This window comes from Pteronotus mesoamericanus, unplaced genomic scaffold (assembly GCF_021234165.1).
Source record: "Pteronotus mesoamericanus isolate MK-2021 breed Mesoamerican mustached bat unplaced genomic scaffold, CSHL_Meso_final contig_101, whole genome shotgun sequence".
Classification (NCBI taxonomy): Eukaryota; Metazoa; Chordata; class Mammalia; order Chiroptera; family Mormoopidae; genus Pteronotus; species Pteronotus mesoamericanus.
In genome coordinates, this window is record NW_026555001.1 from 29,264,913 (window position 1) to 29,283,793 (window position 18,881).

The window sequence follows — 18,881 nt, forward strand, 5'->3', positions numbered from 1 at the left end:
CTGACGGCCAGGACGTGGCTTCTGCTCTCCTCTGGGCTGCCCCGAGGGGTCCCACCGCGCCCTGGCACCGTCCGCGCCCACTGACCCCACGGGCAGCCTGCTTCTCTGCCTGAGGAGGGTTTTGAGCCTCCAACAGTCCTCGCCGTCTCCCCCTTTTCTGCGGTTTCAGCGCAGGATCAGTCTGTTTCCACAGCGGTTGGTTTGCTTTATTACAAACTCAAACAGGAACGTGGCGACCGCACCGCGCCCCACGCCAGCGCTCCAGGAAGCCCCGCCCCCGGGAGGACCGGCGGCCGCCTCTTTGGGGAAGTGAAGCAGTTCCAGGGACTGGGGCCCGGCGAAGCGCAGGGATGACCACGTCCCCACAGCAGCGGCCTGACGGGCGGGTGCCCCCGCCCCCCGCCGGCCACCTGCTTGGAGCCGCGTTTCCTGCTTTTGGAGCCTCTTGTTGGACGGACTCCCCCGCTCACCCCCCGCCTCCCCGCGACGTACACAACCCGGAGTCCACCCGCCACCGGGCTTGCCCAAGGGGCTCAGCGTGGGCTGGACAGGCGTCAGAAGTGGGCGGAGCGTCCAGCGGGTGGGGAGGTGGTGGCAGGGAGAGGTGACGTCAGTGATGTCTGGCGTCTCTGCCGCACTTAGCGAAGCCCTGGGTGCGCAGGCAGAGTGAGAGGGGTTTGTGACACTGTCAGCTCTTCTCTGAGGATACTCGAACTCAATGACGCGAGCAGGCTGGCTTCCAGGATTAAACAAAAGGGACCCAGCGTGTCGCATGAAGTCCCTGTCTGCGGCCGCTGGCCCGACGGCCCATGTGCCTCATATCCCCGATGGTGCAGCTGCAGCCGTAGCTCGGACCCAGGGCACAGGCTCCCAGGTCCCAGGGAGAGGGGCTCCCCGCGTCCGCCAGCCGCCTTCCCAGACCGGCACGGCGGCGCAGCTTCCAACGACGCGGCGCTCCCGGCGGCGGCCGGCCTAGGCCAGCTTGAGGCACTGTGTGTTGAAGCTGTCCCCTTCCTTGCTGGCGACGGCCTCGAGCAGGGCCTGCTTCTTCTGCGTGCTGCGCGAGGACTCCAGCTCGTACATGGTGGTCAGGTTGAAGAGCACGCTCTCGTGCAGGCAGCGCCCGGGGTCGCGCTGCACCATGGCCTCCAGCTGCCGCAGCGAGTCCTTGAGCCGGCCCAGGTAGAGCAGGCACACGGCGGCGTTGTTGTTGGCCTGGAGGGGGGGATGCCCGTCAGGCCCCCCGGGGCGCAGGCGGCAGAACCCCCACCCGCCCCGGCCACCACTGGGGCCGCAGGCGGGAGCCTACGACCGCTGGAGCGTCTTACCACGGCGTTTGTGGGGTCAATCCTCAAAATTTCTGTGAAGAATCTGTGGGCTTCCGCAAAGTTATTCTGACCGAGGTGAAGGAAAGCTCTGGAACGTAAGCAACAAGCAAAGCATCGGTCAGCGGAGGTGAGGACACGGGTGTGCGCCAGCGAGTGCACCAGGGGGCTCCCGGGCCCGTCCTGAGCAGGCGGGGACAGTGCCCGCCACACGCACAGCAACGGGGCCGTCGCCTGGACCCCAGCGGGCACTGAGGGTGGGACCCGAAGGGGCCCCACCTGCGTTACCTCCAACAGCAGAACTGCACCCACAGCCCTTTCCTGCCACACGACGGGCCCTGCCTCAGCCTCCCGCGCTGCTCCTGGGCGCGCGCCTCCCGCTGTGGCCTGTTGCCGTGGGGCGCAAGCAGGGGGGCTGCGGGGGGCGGCGGCGCCCAGGCCGCGCTCAGAGGCCAGTTCCTGTTGCACACGGGCACCCTGGGTCTGGGCAACCGGGCGAGTCCCCAGGGGCGCGCGGCGGCTGGGAGGGCGTGCCGGCCTGCGCCTGGCATCCGGTCCCGAGCCGCGGGCCGTCGGAGGGACGCTCCACGGGGACGGCGTTACCTGTTCATCGACACCATCATCTTCCCCTGCAGCCCGTCCTGTTCCTGCGCTGCTTTCTCCACGTCTTGAAAATACTTTTCAGCTGTTTTTATGTCTCCAATCTGCTTTGACAAAATCAGTTTGTCAGTTCCTGTGACAAATCTACACCCTCACGTACAGTTCCCTAGCATCCCATTATACAGACATTTATGTATTAGGGCAAACTCTGGAAGTAGTTACTACTTAATATTTTTCACAAAAAAATAAAGGCAGAGGCAGGTAGGACGTGGCGGGACGCGGACCAGAAACCGCGCGCACGGGCCGCCTACGGTGTCAGCCCGTGCGCTTTCACGGGGACCCTGGCGCAGCGGCTCGGCATCGAGCAGAGTAAGCGGGTGAAAAGGAGAAAGCGCACTTCGCAGCTGCTGCGGCATGGCAGGCCTCGGGTCAGTGTTTTTTTTTTTTGATTGGCTGTGCCCAGTAAGATGATACAGTGAAATGTAAACATTTCTGAGTCACGTTTTGACCCAATAATGCAGAATTCTCCTGGAAAAGAGAAAAAATGACACACACCCCCTCGTACTGAACACACACGAAACCCCTCGGCTGCCTTAACGCACGACCCAGACCCGCCGGGGCCTCTGACGGCCGACACTCTTGCGCCGGGACGCGGGAGCCGCAGCCCGGAGGGGCCGTTTTCTAGCCAAGTCACCAACCTCGGTGCCAGAAGCCGAGGCAGAGCCACGCCTACAGGGAACACCCAGCAGCACAGCACGGACGCGGCGGCCGCCCCGGGGGCTCAGCACCGCACTCCTTGGGCAGATCATTCAAACCTCCAAAGGGCGGGGAGCACAGGAAACAGGACAGACAGCCGGACGGAGGACAGAACCCAGTGCTCGAGCGGTGCCCTGACCCTGAGGCCACGCCCCCTTCAGTTCCCAGTGTGGCGACCTAGGGACAGGGCCCTGCCGCTCCGCCCCCCTGGACTGGCACACGGGCGCTGCTGCGGCAGACGCTGACCGCCCTCTGCCCAGCAGAGTCGGTGGGGGGGCCTGCCCCTCTCCCAGCCTGCCCTGCGGGATGCACTGTGCTCGTCACAGCAGCGGTGCCTCTCAGCCCCACCAGCCGCTGCGCCTGCATCCAGTGCCCTCCCCGCCCCCGCTGCCCTGCGACCGCTGAGGACGCCAGCGACCCAGGCCCTGCCCCGCACAGTGCCGTGCTGCAGCGCCCACCTGAAGGAAGATGCGGCCGATGCCGCTGAGCAGCTGCGGTTCCTGCTCGGGGCAGAACTGGACGGCCGCGCGGTACATGTCCACAGCCAGCACGTAGTCCTGGGCAGGGAAGCCGGAGTGTCAGAGGCGAGGAGACCCCCGGCCCCCTGGGAAGGGAGGGCGCGGGCCTCGGGTGCCGGCAGCAAGCGGGGGACCCGGCGAGAGCCCCCGTGTCCCCGCGGCGCACCTGCCTCGCCCTCCGAGACCCGTGTCCCCCCACAACAGCCCAGCGGGCGCCGACAGCTGCCCCCTCACCCGCCTCTGTGCTGACGGCCCCGCGGCGGCTTCTGCCAGGCCCAGCCGCTGGCCGCAGGGCAGCCTCAGGGCAGGTCACCAGCCGGCTTGTGGGGGGCTGGGTGCTGCAGGTCCCCCCCAGAGGAGCCCCCCCCCGGGCAGGGCGGGACAGGCTGTGCAGGGCCTGCCTGGGGGAGAGAGGGGACTGGAGAAGACCAAGGACCTGCCACTGCAGTTCGGCCCGGACAGGTCCCGTCTCCTCAGGGTGGAGGAGGCCCCTCCCTAACGCAGGGAGGACAGAGGCTGCCTTTCTGGGGGGAACCCAGAGAAACAGCGGGGAGGGCGGGAGAAGTGTCTGAGCGAGGCTTTCACTTAACCCCCAAGACCCCGGCAGGGCAATTAAACTCGCCCGTCAAAGCTCCCTACGCAGCCACCGACCCCGGGCAGCAGGCCCAGCAGTTGCCGAGGGTCCCCGGGCCCCGCGAGCCCCACCCTGCCCCGCCCCCACGCACCTTCATCAGCAGCAGGCAGTTGGCCATGGAGCACGTCACCCGGCCCAGGCGGGACCGCCACAGCTGCACGGAGGCTGCGGGAGGGGACAGCAGTGAGCGCGCAGCCTGTCAGCAGGCGGTCGGCCGCGCAGGCACGGTTGTGGGGCTGGCACCCTCTGCAGGCCAGCGCGCTGGGCTCTGGGAAGGGGTCGGCCAGGGGAGGGACCCGCAGCAGCAGGGAGCGGCAGGCAGCCTGGGGGGGGGCAACGTGAGAGCCCTGAGAGCCCAGAGCTGAGAGCCCCAGCCCCCACGGCTGCAGCGGGAGGGTCGGCCGCCCCGGGGCCGGCGGGAGGCGCCCCTTCTCCAGGCCTCAGGTCCCTCACCCTTCCCACAGGAACAGCCGCCCTGCCAGTTGCTGGCGGCCGCAGCTCTGCCGGGCTCAGGCACGAGCCCAGCGGTGCTGCCAGGAGGCCACGGCGCCCGCCCGCAGGCTGCAAGCCCGAAGCAGGACCCGGCTGTTGCCAACCCCGCCGCCTGCTGCTCCCCGCAGCACCCCTGCACGGCCTGCACCGGCCGTGGGCTGCCCCGTCCTCCTGTCCCCGCTCCGTCGCCAGCCACCGCGCCCCGACGCCCCGCCCGGAGCCCCCGCAGCTGCCTGGGCTGCCGTGTGGGGGGGGGCGGCCACCCCCGCGGGCCTGTCAGTGATCAGGAGGCAGGTCTGCTCTGACCCCTGGGCTGATGTTAAACCTCCTGGGCTGTGGACAAATGAGCCGGGGCCCAGACAGGCCGGGGGGCGGGATGCATCCTGGGCCCCGGGCAGCTGCCCTCGCTCCCCACGGGGGCGGCTCGACAGCGACTCAGAGCCCCGTGGCCCCGGGGCTGGGGAGGGGGGGGCAGCGAGCCCCGTCCGCGCCGTCCGGCTGACGCTCGCACCCTGGACTGTCTGAAGGCCGCCGGCTGGGCCGGCCCGCTCCCGGCGGGGACCCTCCTAACGCTGGCAGGACCCGCGGGCAGTGTCGGCAGGACGATCGCCCAGAAATCACGCTCCCTCCCGCAGTGCTCCCGGAGAACAGAAACACCTTCACTGCCAGGATTAGACACCGACTGACCCCGGCTGTCGGCAATTAAAAATACAGTAGCTGCTACGTTCCCTTTCTAACGTGACCGGAGAGGACACTTCCTCCTGGTGAAGGTGGCTGTGGACCGCCCGTGAGTGGCAGACCGCGAACTTCCCGCCCCTCCGCAGGGAAGCCCAGGCCTCGTAAGCTCTCTGTTCATTCCCACCAAGCCACCAGCTGGCTGGCATTCAGGACTGGGGAGGGACGAGAGCCGCGGCGGCCCCTCTGAACTCCCCGGCAAGGGGGTCACGGAGAAGGACGTGCCCGCGGCCCTGGCGGTCCCTGGGGCTTCTCCAACGAAGGAGTGGAAACGCGGCCGGCGCTGGTGGCCCCAGGGAACAGCGTGCCCGGCCACGGCGCTCCCACAGGAGCGGGCCTCTCCTCCGCCCCGCACGGCCGCCTCCTCGGGTGCCGCTCTGCAGGAAGCCCGGCTCTTGCCGGCGCGATCCAGGCCGGGCAGCGGCCACCCAGAGCCCGCTCCCAACTGGAGGCCTGGACCAAAGAGGGGACAGGGAGCAGGCCAGGCGCTGCGGGAAGGAGGGGCCGGCAGCCCCCGGCTCCTGTGCAGGGGCACCGCCCTGAGCAGGGGTGGGAGGCGAGGGCCTGTCACGGGGGAGCCGCGGGTGCTGGGCTCCAGGGCTGCGCAGCAGCTCACTCCTCTCTCGTTCCCAAGAAATCACGGTACTCCAGGCAGGGCCCAGCCCTCCTCCCGACTCCACGCCCACGCTCCCCCACCCCCGCCCCGCCTCCCCGACACCCAGCCGCACCCTGCAGGACCCGCAGCCCTGAGCGCAGCACGGGGTGGGGCTGCCCCAGCGGGGACGGGGACAGGGACAGGGACCGGGACCGGACCGGCAGAGCCCCGGGGCCGCACTGACCTTGCCTGCTGTCCGGTGTGCTGACGCTCACGCCACCGTCCTCGGCCAGGCCCCGCTCCAGGTGTGCCAGGATCTGCGGGGTTCCAGCCATCGGCCGTCAGGGACGTGCTGCCCCCGGGCGCCGTGGCCCCGCAGGCCAGGGGAGCAGCGGCACTGTGCGCGGCCAGTCCGCCGGGGAACGCTCCGCAGGGGCCCACTTCCAGCCCCGCTGCTCCCCACGTTGCGGACAGCCGTCCACCCCAGCTGGGACGCACAGGCTCAGCGGACGGGGCGTGGGGAAGGCGGGAGACCTGGGAGCAAAGCCAGCCACCCCCAAAGGGCTCGGGCGAGTGGGAACCCCAGCCTGAGTGCAGACGCAGCTGCATCAGGGCGGCCGGCGCACCGCGGGGAGGACCCCTCCAGGGCCAGGTCAGGCACAGCCCTCCCAGGCTGAGCCAGAGGCTGACCCACAGGGAGGGGAGGGCAGAGGAGGGGGCGGGGCGGGGAGGGGGAGCGCTGGGACAGCGCAGCTTCTGGGCACAGAGGCTGCGTGGAGCCTGGAGACAGAGGGGCAGGGGTTGGAGGAGATGGCGGAGACAGGGCTGCGCCGTAGGGGGGGGGCGGGGCTCTGGTCAGGCTGCTCCAGGCCAGCAGGAGGCCGGGGCTGAGCTGAGGCTGCACCCTAGCCCTGCCCGCCCAGGGGACCGGGCCGGTCAGCCCACGCACTCTGGCTCCCCGAGAACTTCCTCAGCCACAAGGGGGGCCATGCTGGCTCCCAGGGCCGGGAGCTGGGACACAGTGCGCCGCGGCCCTGGGACCTGCTCCTGCGAGCGCCAGGCTCTGCTCTGCGGGCCTGCGGAGCCACCCTGCGCCCTGCACTTCCGGCTGGCTCCAGGCTGCCCCGGTGCCGACGACGGCCTGGGGAGCCCGCTCAAGAGCCTGGCTCCTGTCCCTCTGGCCACTGTCATGGGCTGGGACGGGGTGCGGCAGGCGACTCGGCACCCGGTGCGCAGGCCGCGGGGCGCTGGCTCCAGCTCAAAGGCCTGAGCACTCACGACCCCACCGGTGGCCGAGGGGACCTTAGGAAAGGAGGCTTTCCAAAGGGAGGAGAGATCTCCTGGGGCAGTTTCAGGCCACTTCGGAGCACCCGACACCCCCACGGGTGCCAGGCCAGCCGCTGGTCCAAAGCCCCGGCCGACACAGGCGGTCCGGAGGCAGCGAGCTGCGCTCCTCAGCGGTGGGGGGCGGGGGGCTCGAGGCCCGCGTGGGCCAGCCCCTCCGCCAGGAGGCGTCACCCTAGCCCCTTGGAAGGGACCCTTCCAGAAACAGAGCCCGGCCGCCGCCTGGGGGACAACCACCGGCGAGGACCCCCCCCCCCCAGGGCGCACACGTCCCGTCTGCAGGCACTGCCCCAGCGCCTCTGTCTGGCAGCAGCGGGCGCCCACAGCGCTCGCAGGACGCGTGAGGGCCGGCCCCGGGCCCACTGACGCCTGGGCCCGCGAGGCTGCTGCTCTGCTCCGCCCGCCGTCACAGCGAGGGCAAGGGAGGGGCTTCGGGACCCCAACCCCGTCCACTGCCCCGGCCTGATGTCCGCCAGCAGGGGCAGTGCCGCGGTCACAACAGGGTCACAGCAGCGGGGCCCGCCTCTCCAAGGCAGTGGCAGCGGGGGAGGCCGCGTGGCGCGCCCCTGTGAGGCCGGGACCGGAGGGGAGGGCGGTGCAGCCGCCACGGCGCGCACCTCACCTTGCTGCAGACGGCCTTCACTCGGTGCAGCCGGTCCAGCGACTCCTGGGGGTTGCCCAGGTACTGGGGCAGCTCCGCGTGCAAGATCCGCATGGAGAAGGGGACCATGGAGCCTGCAACCAAGGCCAGAGCCGTGAGCGGGCGTAGGGGCCGCGCCCCTGCTCTGCACGGGGAGGAGCCAGCAGGCCGGCGGCAGACACGGGAGCGCGGCAGCCAAGTGCCAGCGCGGCCCGGCCTGAAGGGGCCCCGCAAAGCGACTGGCAGTGCGGGCGCTGTCGGCAAAAGCTCAGAAAACACCGGCGGACAGAACTCAGTCGAGAAAGACTCTGCAGGGAGTCAGCTGATCTGACCCAACAGCAAAGGCAAGAAGAAAACGTTATTTAAGGAACATTCCTGGGCACCTCTGCCCCCAACGGAGCAGGACTTCACCACCAGCGAGGCGGCTGGGCCTGAGCGTGCCCGCGCAGCAAGCCCTCCCCCGGCTGGGAGGGCGCAGGCAGACGCACTGGGGGCCAAGGGGGTGCACGCCTTCCCGGGGCCCCGCCCAACGACCCGGTCTGAGTGGTGAGGAAAAAAGACTCAACAGGCAGCGGGCAATGCGCTTTGACGCGGCGTCTCCTCAGTTTGCTGGTCTTCCTGCGACGGTCCCCCAAGCCAGGCCAGACGCCGACTGACCTGTGGGAACCGCCTGTGGCAGCGTCACCTGCGTCGCTGCCCGGGCCTTGGCACCGGCCCAGCCTTAGTCCCCACGGTCGGGCCCGTGCTGCCTGGCTTCGCAGCGGCGCCCGAGGCTGCCCAGGGGCCCCACAGCAGACGCGAGCGACCTGGCGGGCCGGGGGGACGTGACAGGCCGCGCCATCCTCCGTGAGCCCACTGATGTAGGCGGGGTGCCCCAGCGGCCCTGACCGGCGCGCTGCCCAAGCAAGCGGAGGAGCCGGGAGCCGTGGGGGATGGCCCAGCCCTCGCCCCAGGTCCTGCCAGCGGACCCCCCTGCCCCCCGACGGCTCTCCGCCAGGGCCTCCGCGGCACCTCACGGCGGCTGCTGCCCATAGGCCTCTTTGGAACCCCCACCCCCATGCTCCCCTCTGCAGCTCCCGACAAGGACCCCGCGCTCCCGCCCAGGCCCATTCGAGGGCTGAACCCAAATTTTTAAACCAATCAAATCAGAACAGAGGCTCGCAGAAACGACGCACAATAAGCGCCAGTGCACGAGCATATGTGTGTGGTTTCCATGCGCACGCCTGTACGAGGTTACGCGTTTAAGACTCCTCCTTGCTCTGGAGCACAGGCAGGGAGTCTGAGCGTCACCCGGCCGGCCCCCGCGCCAGACCCGCCCGCCCGCCGATTCCGACAGGCGCTGGGGAAGCGGCTGCGACGTGAACGCGCGGAGGCACTGCCGCACGCCTGGACGGGCGCCTGGAGAAAACGCGGCGACTGAGTGCTCTGTCTCTCACGGTCACGCCAGGCTCCATGTTTGATTAGTCAGGACGGGGCAAATAAGGAAAACAGGGCGGCTGGCTGTGCGCGAAGCAAAGCGAAGCGAAACAAAACGCACACCAAGGCGCAGCGCTGCCTTACCCCTGCGCCCAGGGTACACGTGCGGGTAGTACTCGTAATAGAGGTCCGGCTGGTCCAGGTTCCCAAAGGGCTCGAACTCCATCTCGGCGCTCTGGAAGAGGCCGAGCTTGACCAGCAGGGCCAGCCTCACAAACCAAAGCTGGGGACACGAGGGAAACAAGGCCGTCAGAGCTCGATTTCAAACCCGGTAGAACGAAGGCTGACCTACCTCTCTGCACGTTTGCGTAACTACGTGTTTACAGCAACATGGGTGACTTTACTGGACTCGACTCAGTCGGACCACTGGGGCACAGCGGGTGTGGAAGAGCTGTGCTGGGCAGTCGGGAGGCAGAAACAGCGACGGCCCTCCCCAAGGAGGCCACAGGCTGGAGGGAGGCGACGTGCGTGGGAGGGACGCCCGAGGGGGCGCGGATACCGGGGTCGGCCTGGAGGAGGCCCGTCGCCGCCGGGCCGGCGGGCAGAGTGCCAGGTGTGAGCCGGCCTGCAGGAAAGTGACGGGCGTCACAGGAGGGTCGCCGACGGCGGGGGGCGCGAAGGCTGCGGCCCCCCGGGGCCCAGGGCCAGCACGGCGGCTTGCCGGGCGGGCTGCGGGGGCCGCCCGTGTTTTGAGCAGGAAGGCAAGGGGATCGAAACTGCTTGGGAAGGTGACTGGGTGGCAGTTTACTCAAGGAACGGGAATAGGGAGCCTCGAGGTCGGGTCGCGGGGGAGGCTGGGGCGGCACTGCAGTGAGGACGGGGGCTGGGGCGGTGACCAGCTCAGAGGCGCAGGAGAAAGCCGCCCCGGTGCGGGCGGGCAGGCGGGGGCTGCAGGGGCAGGAGGCTGCGGACTCCCAGCAGCAGCCAGCAGGCACGGGCCGGCCAGGGCCGCCCGCCCGCCCTGGGGGCCCCCCACAGGACGCTCCCCAGAGGCGGGGGGAAGCAGCTGCGCTGCTCCTATCAGACCGCTTCCTTGTTCGCAGCCCTAGTCTCTGCCTTCTTCTCCTGTGGGAGCGACCGCCGCTACCCCTGGGGAGCGCTGACCCCTGAGGAAGCACCGCCCCCCGCGAGTCCCCGTTTTCTCCCCAGCCCCGCGCCAGCCCTGCCAGCCCTCCCAGCCCAGGGGCACCCCGATCACCCAGCAGCGCTGGCCCTGCACCGCAGGCCTGGGAGCTGAGCCTCTGGGCCCCGTCCCAGGGCAGCAAGCCCCGCCCCCACCGGCGGGGAGGCCAAGGGCAGGACTAGAGGCACCTCGCATTGAGGCTGAATCCGCACTTGAAGACTTCTTGTTTTCCAGGTGTCATGACCGGCTAGAAAGGTTCACGGTCCCTTCCCTGCCCCCTAGTCACGATAAAGCAGAGCACAGTTCGGCATCCGAAGGGGCCGTACCTGCAACGAGTCCGCCGTGTGGCTGGTGGGCAGCCCGCTCTTGCCGTAGCCCTGGCCGTGGGCAGTGAGGAGGCGCCCGCACAGGTCCACTGCCGCCCTCCAGTTTTTGCAGCTCTGTAAGGCACAGGGCACCCATGAGCGCGGCAGGACACGCACACACGCGGGGCTGCTGACGGGGCGCGGCAACGCCCGCCAGAGAGCCCGCCCCCGGCGGAGGCCACGGAGCAGAGGCCTGCGGTCAACGCCGCGCGCGACCAGGCAGGAGGGGCACCTGGCGCGAGGCCCCGCTCAAGGGCGAGTCGGCACTGACCGCTGCCCCGCGCACGGACGTCCCTGTGCGCGCCGGCCGCCCCGCCCACGTGCAGTGACAAGCTTCCTACGCCAAGGGGAGAAAACAGTGTTTTCAAAAAACCAATGTAAAGTTATTTACCTCTAGTTATTGTGATTGATGAGGCATGTTTAATCAAAGCATATGCTACTTCAAGTACTCCAATCACTTAACGTAGTGGTTTTTGAACTAATTGGACTTAAAATTAGAAGTATGTTATTATGATGCTTTTTGCCACACAGGACTGGTATCTAACAACATTCTGTTTATGTGCAAGGGCTTTGGGTAAGATATTCAAAGTAATTAACTAGGGAAAATATTATGAAGGAAGGCAGGACTTACCAAAAAAAAAAAGAAAAAGGAAAATCAAACACACCGTTACTTACAATTAGCTGTTTCAAGCCAACAAAAGACTGCTCCACCGAGTCGGCAGTTAAGACCTGTCTCTTCGCGGCAGCTTTTTCACCCAGGAAGCGAAGCATCAAGTCTTTAACTGCATCTCCCTGGAAAAAATATATGAAAAATACGTCAAGACAATAAAATGTTAACTAGACTCAGCTAACGAGAACCCATCGCCAACCAAAAGTCCCCCATCCCCCTTGGCGTGTGGAGGTCACAGCGTGGTCAGAGCGCCCGAGGCGGCACTGCCCAGGCGCTCGAGCAGCGCCAGCCCCAGCGGATGTGCACTTGCGAACTCACTGCTGCTTCTCCCGGGGGGCGTGGCCCGCAGCACGGCCGGCCCCAGAGCGGGAGGCGACACCGCCGGGGACGAGGAGCAGGTGTCTCTGGGAGTGGCCGGCCGGGCAGCAGGCCTGAGCAGCGCTTGCCTCACGTCCCATCAGCCGTCAGCCTGGCCGGGGCCTCCAGGAAGGCGGACGCTACGGCAGAAGCCTGCCCTTCTTCCAGGATCTTGTGGCTTTGGGATCTCATGATGTTTGGGTTTGTAAACTAACCCTATAGAAACCAGGTAACGAAACACTAACGGGGGAAAGGCCAGGAGAACGCAGGTGTTAGAGTTTTGCCTTCATGAGCAGGCGTGAGCGGCCGAAGCTGAGACTGAGGAGGTAAAGCGCTCGGCCTTCACTGGCAGGCCTAAGTGACCGAGGGGCCAAAACCGGGAAGCTTCCGAATGAGGACTCCTTTCCTTCTTCACCGAGCCTTGGCCTCTGGCATTTTCCTGGGGCAGCCGCGGGGTGGGACCCCACCTGCTGTCCAGTAACAGGCTCGCTCCTGCCATCTTACGTCGTTTTTCCACTTTACCAATAAAATACGAACCTCAGTGAACACTCTAGTGTAACGCTGTTTTTAACACCTCCCTAAATATTCCAGTGCCGAGACAAGTCCAAGGTCTGCGACCAGCCCCGGAGGCCTTTAGATTGGTCCCCTGCTTTGCAGTCAGAAACCGCCCTGGTGGACACCCCAAGGCTGGGCGGTGCCTGCCGGCACGGCGACTCCATTGCAAAAAGCCCAAGATCAGGGTCTGGGTGTAGATGTTAAATCTTTACTTTAAAAAGGTTGTACCGAATTACGGCCCCATCAGGGCTGCCTGAGACAGGCTGTTTTCGCACAGCCTAACAGCACGGAAGGGTTGTAAGTAGATGTTGAAAACTGGAAATAATTCCACAATGCTAGTGAGACTGAATTTACGTTACGTTACTACTTACTACATAACATATTTATATATTTTTGTGATTTCTTAATGGGGGGCAGTCTTATTTTTCTTACGGAACCTGTAAACTTTGTGTACGTCGAACATGTAGCATCCAATACAAGTATTTTTCTGCAGATTTAAACGGGGAATGGCAGATCTATCCTCCGGGAGGCCACATGTCACAAACCAACCAACCACACAGCCAGGGCTACTTCCGAGACGGCGGGGTGACGCCTGCCCGGCGGGATCCACCTCTAAGACGGCCTGGGGCCTTAATCAACCACAGCAGGCCCGCGAATCCCCAGGGCTAGGAATGGCCCAGCAGCTAACTCAGCCTTGCACAATCGGAACTTTACTTGCTCCTTAGAAATAGGATTTTCTAATGCCTAAGAGGTCTTTTACTTACAGTACACACATCACACGCACACAGAAATAACAGAATAGATGAGAGGAACGAGATGTGGCCACAGAAGTGTCCCCGAGGGGAGAACAGGCAGCAGGCGCCACCTGTGGCAGAGCCGCGTCTCACCTGGATGTTGTCGAACTTGAGGCCGGGCATGGCGAGGTTCTCCTTGTCTATGAACACGGCGCCGCACTGCTGGGTCGCCACGGAAATCAGGATGTCCCGGGTCCCCTCCCCAGGCAGCCAGGCGTCACTCCTGCGGTCCCTCTCGCTCACGCTCAGGGCGGTGGCGAAGGGGTCCTCGCTCCCCGCGAACACAGCCTGGATCTGCGAAAACGGCTTCGGAGACTGCGGCGCTTCCGCGGGAGCCACCGCAAAGGCCGGCTCCGCGCGCTCCCTCCCGCGGGGGCGGGGCTCCGCGGGACCCCGGGAGTCCCCGCCCACCGGGGAGCCGCCTGGCGACAGCTGCTGTGGAGCGGCAGCAGCGCCTGCGTTGGGGTTACTGACGGAGATGAATGTGGACGTTGTGAACGAGTCGAAGAACTCGGAGGCCAGGGAGTTGGTGCTGGTCGTCTCTCCAAAAAACGTGCTTAGGCTGGGGCTTGGCTGCACTGCCGGCGGAGGGGTCTTGGGCGCCGGCTGGCCGGCCCCGCTGAAGCTGGGCGACTTCACCACCTGCGACTGGAAGCCGTCCTGCAGGAAGGGGGGCGGCTGGGCGGCCGCCGGCTGGGAGCGGCTGAAGATGGTGCACACGGGCACCGGCTCGTCCTTGGGAGGGGGCTGCCTCGGGGGCGCGCCGGGCAGAGGGCCCTGGCTCGCGGGGCCCGGATCCCCAGCGCCGTCGCTCGCACAGGTGGGCAGGCCTTTCCCCTCTGGCTCCGGGTCCTCCCCCAAGGATGCCCGGCCCTCAGGGGTCGCATCGGAGACGCCCTTAGGCGCTTCGTCTCCCTCACTTTCACTGTCCCGCGTCGGAGAGCCGGGCGCGCCTTCATCCATGACACTGTCCAGTCTGTGATCGGCGCTGCCTTCGGCGACATCCTGCACGCCCCCAAGGTCACCCGTGTCGTCCTCGCTGTTGTTCGGAGAGTCAGAAATGAGCACACTCTCCATCATGTGCTCGCTCAGCTTATCCACGAGATTGTTAGAATCCTCTGACACGGTCTCATTCTCCTCTGACCCAAACTCGTCTCCCCCCAGGTCGATGGTTTCCTCCTGGTACAGCAGCCCCGGGTCTGGGTCTGGGGGAGGCGCCTGCGGGGCGGGGCTTTGGGCGAGCCCCTCCGCCGGTCCAGGCTCCGCAGGCGGGCTGCAGCCGGCGCCCAGTGCCGTCTCCATGGTCCCTGAAACAAGACGAAACAAGCTCAGCAGCTTTCCATCTCGGCGGCTACTGAACTTTTCTCTTATTGAAATTGTTTTAAATTTATGAAAATGGCAAATGTCATTATAACGGTAAACACGTCACATACATTTGTCTAAACCTGTAGAAAGTACAACAGCAAGAGTGACCCCTGATGTCAACTACAGACTTTGGGTGACAATGACGTGCCAACGCAGCTGCTGACACGTGTCTGCTCTGGTGGGGCTGCTGATGGGGGGGGGCTGAGGTGTATGGGCATCTCTGCGCCTGCTGCTTGATTTCGCAGGAAGCCTAAAACTGCTCTAAAAAGACAGTCCATTTAACAAATGTTCATCAGTTATATATTCACATCGAAATTCAAGAGACTCCATTTCTCCAGCCACATATTGTGGTAAAAGACCATTACTTACAATTTATCATCTTAACCATTTCTTTTTATTTAAAAAGATGTTATGTACTGATTTTTAGAGACACGGGACGGGAAGGAGAAAGAGAGGGAGAAAAACATCGCTGAGCTGCCTCTGGTGTGCACCCCAACCTGGGAGCAAAGCCGAGACCCAGGCCTGTGCCCGGACAGGGAACCGCGCCTGTGGCCTTTCAGTTTGCAGGGTGACGCCCAACTGAGCTGCAGCGGCCGGGGCCCTAATCGCTGCCAAGCATGCAGTTCAGTGGTGCTAAGTACATTCGCGTGGCACGACCGCCTCTGCTCCCCCCTCCAGAGCTCTCCCATCTCGTAAAACAAACTCTGTGCTCATTCAACAACTCCCCACTCCCCCTCCCCGGCCCCTGGCGACCATCATCCTTCTTTCTGCCTGTGAATCTGGGGACTCCAGGGACCTCACGTATGTGGAATCGCGTGGCATGTGTCCTGCAGTGACTGGCTGATTGGCTTGGCCTGTCCTCACGGTGCGCCCGCTGGCAGGACGCGTCGAATCCCTCAACTGTTACGGCTGAGGAGCAGCCCGCTGTGCGGACGGCCACACCTGTTTGCCGGCTTTGCTGCTGACAGACGCTGAGATCACTTCCGCCTCGGGCACTGTGAGCACGGCTGCTACCAACGGGGCTGTACAACTGTCCCTTCCAGCCCTTGCTACCTAGAAGTGCAATCGCCAGGTCACGTGGCAATTCCACTTTTAGTTTTTCTGAGGAACCACCGAGCTATTTTCCATAGTGGTTCCACCATTTTACACCCTCACCAACCACGCACAGGGCTTCCATTCCTCCCGATCGTCACCCACATTGATTTTGTCTTCTCGCATGCAGCCATCCCAGTGAGGGTGCGGCCCCTCCTCCAGGAAGCCTTCCAAGACCCTCCAACCTGGACCGATCTCCCATCCTCCTCTGAGCTCAACCCGCTGTGTGCTGAATCCTGGGAACGTGAGATGCCGGAGGGCAGGAGTGTTAGAGACGGCAGGAGACAAAGGCCTGCTCGCTGGGGCCTGCGGGTGGCTGTCACCGCTGACAACCAAATGAGATGACAAGGTCTGGCGCTTATGCGTGCCCGGCACTGTTCTGACTGCGCTGCACAGAATTTCTTCCCTGGTCCTCAGAACAGCCCCCTGAAATGGCGGCAATCGCTCTCCCCATTTTGGAGACGAGGACACAGAGGCTCAGCGAGGTTGTGGGGCTGCCCCAAAGCGCACGGCTGGTGTGAGAGAAGCCGAGCCCCGCCCAAGTGTGACGTCGGGGTGACGCTGGCTGGTGGGGGCCACAGAATGCAAGGAAGAGTTTGTAGTCTAAACACAGTGGGGCTCCTCTTCCTAAGGAACTATTTTTGAGCAAAAGGTACTGTTCTACTCTCACAGTGAACAAATTCAAGTTTAGAAAACCAAGACCATCATAAAAGATGACAGCTTTCCCAGAAAAAAACAGCTTTTGACCTATAAAAACTACTTAGCTGACCAAAGACTCCTCCTTCCCGCCACCGGCACTTTCATCGCGGCCGTCCACGTTCGCGGCCCTTCCTTTTATAGCCCGATCACCCCGAGACCCAGGAACAGGGTGACTGTAAAGTAGAAAACCTAAGTTCAACATCGTGGGGAAGTTCCTTGTCCAGCGAAGTCACTTACTAATTCCCCACTTATTATATATCCATCTAACAGTTATTAGCTATAAATGACTAAAAAGAAAGAAAAGGAACGAAAGCCTTTTTTCTTGTCAGATTTGACAGCGAGTCTGGACGACAGGCGACCTTGGGGTCATCAAAGGCTGGATGCACCCCCGACAGGAAGGCTTCTCCCTGGGTCCTCTCTCAAGATAACAACCCACAACTCTGAGCTGCAGGTACACAGGCACCGTGGCTGCAACGGCGGCGGCGAGCAGGGGGCTGTCACAGCGTTGGAGGGAGAGGGCCCTGCAGAGTCGGGGCTCGGACGCGAGGACACAGCCGCCTGCTGTTTGCAGGCCCTCTCCGCTTCCACCCATCACCGGGCCTGACTCCGTGTCCGCAGTCGACACTGTCCTCGAACGCATGGGAAAAAAAAACCCAAACTAGGAGTAAATTATTTGAACCCCAAAGAGACGGTGCCCTCTAGTAGCCATAAAAAGGCAGGAACTGCGTCCAAGGACATGGATCTTTGGGGTGCGAGTCCTATGGTGGACAGTGGGAGAAAAAGACCCGTTAGAGCCGCCTCTGGGCGGGTCGTTCCTTTTCAACAGGTGCGTTCTCGGTGCCGAGAGCGTCGGGCGCTGCGGATGCCTCCAGTCCCGACGCGGCTCTGGGAAGGGGCACGACGGGCAGTGGCAGCCAACGCTGCCCGGGGGCTTAGGTCCTGTCACACACCACGGCCTCTGCCCTCCGTACGCCGAGAGCGTGGCGGGCAGGTCCCCACGGACCATCGGGTGCCGACCCGGGCCGGGGCCCGGGACCCGTCCTCTGCGTCCGCCTCCGACGGCCGCCCCGCGAGAGACGCGCCCCAGACCCCGCCGCGGACCTGGGCCGGTGTAGCGGCGGTGACGGACGGCCCGATCCCCGCCCTGCAGCCCGGTCCTCACCTGCCGCCCTCCCACGGGCTAGGGGAAGGGGTCACCTGCGGCAGTGACCAGGGTCCCGGAGAAGGCGGAGGAAGCCGGGAAGGGCGAGTGAGCACAGCACCTTCTGCGGCGCCTGCGCGCGCCGTCCCTCAGCGCGCCGGCGCTCGCGCATGCCCAGTGCAGGGGCCGGCACTCCTCTGCTTTCCGGTGCGGCCGGAAGTGCAGCGTGGGCCCCTCGCCTTCGCGGAGGGCGGGGCCTGAGCTTCAAGGTGTGAACGTGGGCGGGGGAATAGGCGGGGCGAGCTGACCCCGCACCTGGGAACGAAGCAGGAAGTAATTCTGGCGTCGCAGGCTACAGGGAACCTGTGGCCGAAGGGCAACTGGAGGGGAGCTGCTTCGGTTCTTTTCATTCCAGACCAAAGCACCCTAGAAAGAGTATTTTCAGGGATTTGTCTTTGTGCCTATCTGTATTTTCAACTTTCCCTGCCGTGCATTTGTACTATTTGAGTAATAACATTAATGTTAAAAAAACGGTGGTAGTAATAACACCAATAACACCCAGACCCCCGCATTCATCCAGCAAATACTATCCTTAGCTCTGCCAGGCACAAGGCGTTAGGTGCCGGAATGCACCTGAGCCGAACCAGACCCGGCCATTTCTTTCTTCTGTTTCTTCCTTTTTAATGATTAAAAATCAATTTATTTTCTACAAATAAAAATTGCGTATACTTAAGGCATACAATGCATACATTTTGAAATGATGACCACAATTCCATTAACGCACCCCTCACCTCACTCACCGTGTGCGTGTGTGTGATGGCAACACTTGATATCTACTCAGCACATTTAGAAAATACGATGTATCACTGTCACCCATGGTTACCACTTTGCACCTCAGGTCTCCAGAACTCAGGTCTCCAATTATTTATCTTGTAATTGAAAGTTTGTCCCCTTTGGTCAGTCCCCACCCCTCAGCCTATGGTCAGAGACAATCTACTCTCTTACAGTGACTTCAACTTTCTTTTTTAGATTCTGTATGTAAATGGAATCATGCAATATTTGCCTTTCTGTGTCTTTCTTATTTCACTTAACACAATGTCCTCCAGGTTCATACATGTCGCAAATGACAGGATTTCCTTTTTTTTTTTAAAGTATATGTTGATTTTTTTAAGAGAGAGGGAAGCATCGATTTGCTGTTCCACTCATCCAATGGCTCCTGCATGCACCTCAACAGGAGCCACGACCTGGTGCTTCTGGGATGCTGCTCTAACCAACCAACCAACAGACCAGCCAATAGAGCTACCTTGCCAGGGTGGATTTCCTTTTTTTATTAATTAAAAAAAAATTTTTTAGGGCTGAATAATATTCCACTATATACACATACACATACATACACATACACAGGTGACTCTTCAACAACATGAGTCTGAACTGTATGGGCCCACTTAAATGAGCATTTTTTTTTCAACAAATATCTGTATTATTTTTGATCTGTGGTTGGGAATCATCAGAGATGGTAGGCCAACTGCATGTACTGATTTATGCCATGCTATATAGGGGACCTGAGCATCTGTGGATTTTGGCATCTACAGGGACCCTTGGAAC

General features: G+C 63.4%; 1 protein-coding gene across 1 annotated transcript; it reads right to left on the reverse strand.

The window, feature by feature from the left end:
• Positions 1–184: 184 nt before the first annotated feature.
• On the reverse strand, positions 185–17,421 carry TRAPPC12 (trafficking protein particle complex subunit 12). Its single transcript, XM_054570018.1, has 12 exons — positions 17,298–17,421; positions 13,073–14,286; positions 11,279–11,395; positions 10,565–10,678; positions 9,200–9,338; positions 7,622–7,734; positions 5,900–5,972; positions 3,925–3,998; positions 3,140–3,238; positions 1,929–2,029; positions 1,329–1,416; positions 185–1,215 (listed from the first exon to the last, which is right to left on the reverse strand). Exons 2-12 carry the CDS (start codon positions 14,279–14,281, stop codon positions 973–975), a joined length of 2,370 nt encoding a protein of 789 aa, XP_054425993.1. The 5' UTR covers positions 14,282–14,286; positions 17,298–17,421; the 3' UTR covers positions 185–972.
• Between the last annotated feature and the right edge of the window lie 1,460 nt (positions 17,422–18,881).

Coding starts and splice junctions, on each gene's coding strand:
- TRAPPC12 (XM_054570018.1), bottom strand. CDS start 14,281: ATGGAGACGGCACTGGGCGCCGGCTGCAGCCCGCCTGCGGAGCCTGGA. Junction 10,679..11,278: donor TTGGCTTGAAACAGCTAATT/GTAAGTAACGGT, acceptor TGTGCCTTACAG/AGCTGCAAAAACTGGAGGGC. Junction 3,239..3,924: donor ACTGCCTGCTGCTGATGAAG/GTGCGTGGGGGC, acceptor TTCCCTGCCCAG/GACTACGTGCTGGCTGTGGA.